The sequence below is a fragment of the Nanorana parkeri genome, unplaced genomic scaffold, assembly GCF_000935625.1.
Source record: "Nanorana parkeri isolate BGI_ZX_2015 unplaced genomic scaffold, ASM93562v1 scaffold813, whole genome shotgun sequence".
Lineage (NCBI taxonomy): Eukaryota > Metazoa > Chordata > Amphibia > Anura > Dicroglossidae > Nanorana > Nanorana parkeri.
In genome coordinates, this window is record NW_017307081.1 from 382,293 (window position 1) to 385,475 (window position 3,183).

Consider the following 3,183-nt stretch of genomic DNA (forward strand, 5'->3'; position numbering starts at 1 on the left):
TATAATGTGGGGTTTTTTCTATCTATGTTGAGGCTCTAGAGTCTAGGTTCTTCAGTAAAAACATCTATGCTGTGATTTTCCATTTCCATGCACTACATGCTTGCTTTGGGTCTGTTTCTCAATTTCAAAGAACCGATGTGCAGCCAGGTACAGAGTAGGATCATCCATGAGGCAACCTAGGCAGGAGCCAATGGCCGTGTGGATGTCTAAGGGGTCCAGCTAAATCTTTTCATGTATCTTCGGTAAACCAGGGAAATATCACAATTGGTAAAAGCTGTGCACCAACTTGTTACTTCCCAAGGGATGATTCACTTGTAGACATTTGGTGTCAATGGGGCCATGACAGTATGGACAATGCAAATGTAGCAGTTGCACCTTGCAGGGCAGGAGGGCTACAGCCTGGGCACTCAGCAGAAGGCCTGGAGCACTCATAAAAGACCTGGGGCACTCAGTAGAAGACCTTGAGCACTCAGAAAAAAACCTGGGGCAACTCAGTAAATGACCTGAAGCACTCAGGGCACTCAGTAGGAGGCCTGGGGCACTCAGAAAAAAAATCCTGGGGCACTCAGTAGAAGACCTGGGACAGGTGCCAGGGTCTAGCAATGCCTCTAGTAGAATTGCTTCTTGATTTCTGTATACATATAGAATTGTGAGCTGTAGTATTGTAGAAGAAACCCCAAACAATGTGTAGCTCATTCAGCTTTCTTCATTTATTAGCTGGATTCACTAACTAGGATTACACTGTCAGGAAGGAAAAGGGAAAAAAAGACTTCAGAAACCAGTATTTTTCCTGTTAGGAAATGCTTAGTAGGTGGCAGGGCTGAACAGGGGGCGCCTGCTCCACCCTGGGTATCCGGCCCGGAGGAAGAAAAGTCTCAACAAGCTGACTTTCATGCAGATGACACAAGTCAGTGTGACAACCCCAGCCAGGCGCCACATAGCAGCAGAGCTGTCTCCTGAGAAGACAGGCGACCCCTGATCGCTTCCTTCCTCAGCACTACCGAGCTGTCTCTAGTCTGTCCCACCACTGCAAGAGGTTGTGACCCCAAACATCGTGCCAGGTGACATTTGAAAGCTCTGATCTCTGTCATTTTGACTGTGATGTTGCAGTGGGCAGGGCCAGGCAGCCAATCTTTCCCTGTACCCTTATCTGCTCTATGCTAATCGCTTTGCCTGGGGCTTCATAAAGTAGCTGACTGCACCAGAGAGGCTCCCTTTTCCCTGTTCTGTGGATCCTATTCAGTGTGTTGAGGGGAGGAGAAAGATCCTGTGGATTATATGACTGCCACTTCATAGCTGCATTCCAACATGAGAACTAAGACAGAAAAGTCGCCTCTGAAAGGTAGGTTTCTCTGATCTGCTGTATACATATTGCTTGATGAATTGTGCATACTGTGACCCCCCTCTTCTCAGCCTGTTAAAGATCTGGGACTTGTGTGCTGCACTTATCACTCTCGGACGGGATAAGGGGGGGTGACATTGTCCTGGAGGCTTGCAAACAAGTGAAAGTCCTATTGTTTTCTGCTGATCTTGCTGGGGAAGTAAATAACTTGTCTGTCTAATGTGCAATTAATCTCTTTATGGGCTTAGCATTGTCTGAGAATTGTCAGCTAACTTTTAATGACTTTAGGAGGAGATGTAAACTGATGGATGGGGCTCAGGTGATTAATATCTGGTGAGATTACAATCCAGACTAGCCATTCTCTTCCAGGGTTCCTCCAGAGGTTGCTAGGGGTGGCTGATTCCATTTGAAGGTGCCTGCAGAGTGCAGATTCAGCCTGTGGCATGTAACATTCTCAGATCCCCAATCGCGTTTGTGGTTAGTTTAATGAGTGCAGTGAAATGTCAGGGGGAAAAATGTAAACTGTACATTTCAGACCGTAGCTCTAGGTGGTTGAACTTCATCCAGACTGTAGTCTGCGTGTCAGCGCCCTCTTGTGGTAGAAGCGTGATACTTCTGAAGGTGGCCGCTTTATAATGAGCTGTGCAGTGTCACTCCATTAATATAAATGATCATATGATCCCGAGGAGAAGGCAATTTCAGAACTCCAGCTCTAGTTAAACTATAAAGCACATCATGTCTTTGCCTTTGGGAAACATGATTGTGGCTGTCAGTTTTGAAGTGCATCCTGGGACTTGTAGCTGGAGTGCCAAGGTTGCCTACCCCTGATCCAGGAATTAAGTAGAGGGGCACGCTCATTTTATGGAATTGTCATTTTGATGTCTTCATATGGGTGCATTTAGAGGGCACGTCAGGAGCAGCTAATGACTGTTTCTCATGCTGTGGGTGTGATCACAGCAGTTGGGTGACTGGTTGGATCTGCTCTGATCAGCTTTGCTGTGCAGTTTAGGAGGAGAGGGGGATGTCTGTCTCCAGGCTTTGTTTTCCTTGTCACACCTGTATACACACCTCCAGCAGGGACTCCCTCCGCCCACTCTCACGTGTTGTCTTTTGTAAGAGACATTTGTTATGGGGGGAGATGAGCACCATGAGTGGGATGTGCTATTTGCATCATGCCATTGCCTCCCACCAGTGCGTTGGAGAAACAACTGCTCCAAGTTGAACACTCACAATACAGCTCAGTATAGATGGAGATCAATGTACCCAGACATTGATCACCCCATGTACGTTGAAATCCTGTATATCACGTTTAATGCTCTAATATGTATTACAGTTATACGAGCTGCCTCTTACTAACCAGTAGGAATCCCTTGTTATCGTTCGTTGTGATAGAGTTGTGTAGTCTACCAGTGCCATGCTACCTACTGTCACAAGAGCTGCCCTCAATGCCTTCTGTGCTTAGAAAATACAATCCTGAACCGGTCACAACTGATCACAGCTTTATGTCCCACTAAACGATTAGATCACAGCCCTGTGCTCTCTGACCCATGAGATCCTAGCCTGGTGCTCTCTGATCTATGAGATCCTAAAACTGTGCACCCTGATCTATGATATCTTAGCCCTGTGCACCCTGATCTATGAGATCCTAGCCTTGTGCCCCCTGATCTATGAGATCCTAAGCCCTGTGCACCCTGATCTATGAGATCCTAGCCTTGTGCTCCCTGATCTATGAGATCCTAGCCTTGTGCACCCTGATCTATGAGATCCCAGCCCTGTGCCCACTAATCTATTACATTATTGCTCTGTACCCCCTAATCTATGAGATCACAACTTTATGCCCC

The 3,183-nt window shown here is 46.8% G+C and overlaps 1 protein-coding gene across 1 annotated transcript in view; it reads left to right on the forward strand.

Annotated features, from left to right (window-relative positions):
- Positions 1–919: 919 nt before the first annotated feature.
- The window catches only part of LOC108794122 (serine/threonine-protein kinase Sgk1), an 8,043-nt gene continuing 5,779 nt past the window's right edge, over positions 920–3,183 (forward strand). Inside the window, exon 1 of the mRNA XM_018565109.1 lies at positions 920–1,342. Within this exon, the coding sequence (XP_018420611.1) occupies positions 1,309–1,342 (34 nt within the window). The 5' untranslated portion in view covers positions 920–1,308. The remainder of the gene's footprint in view (positions 1,343–3,183) is intronic.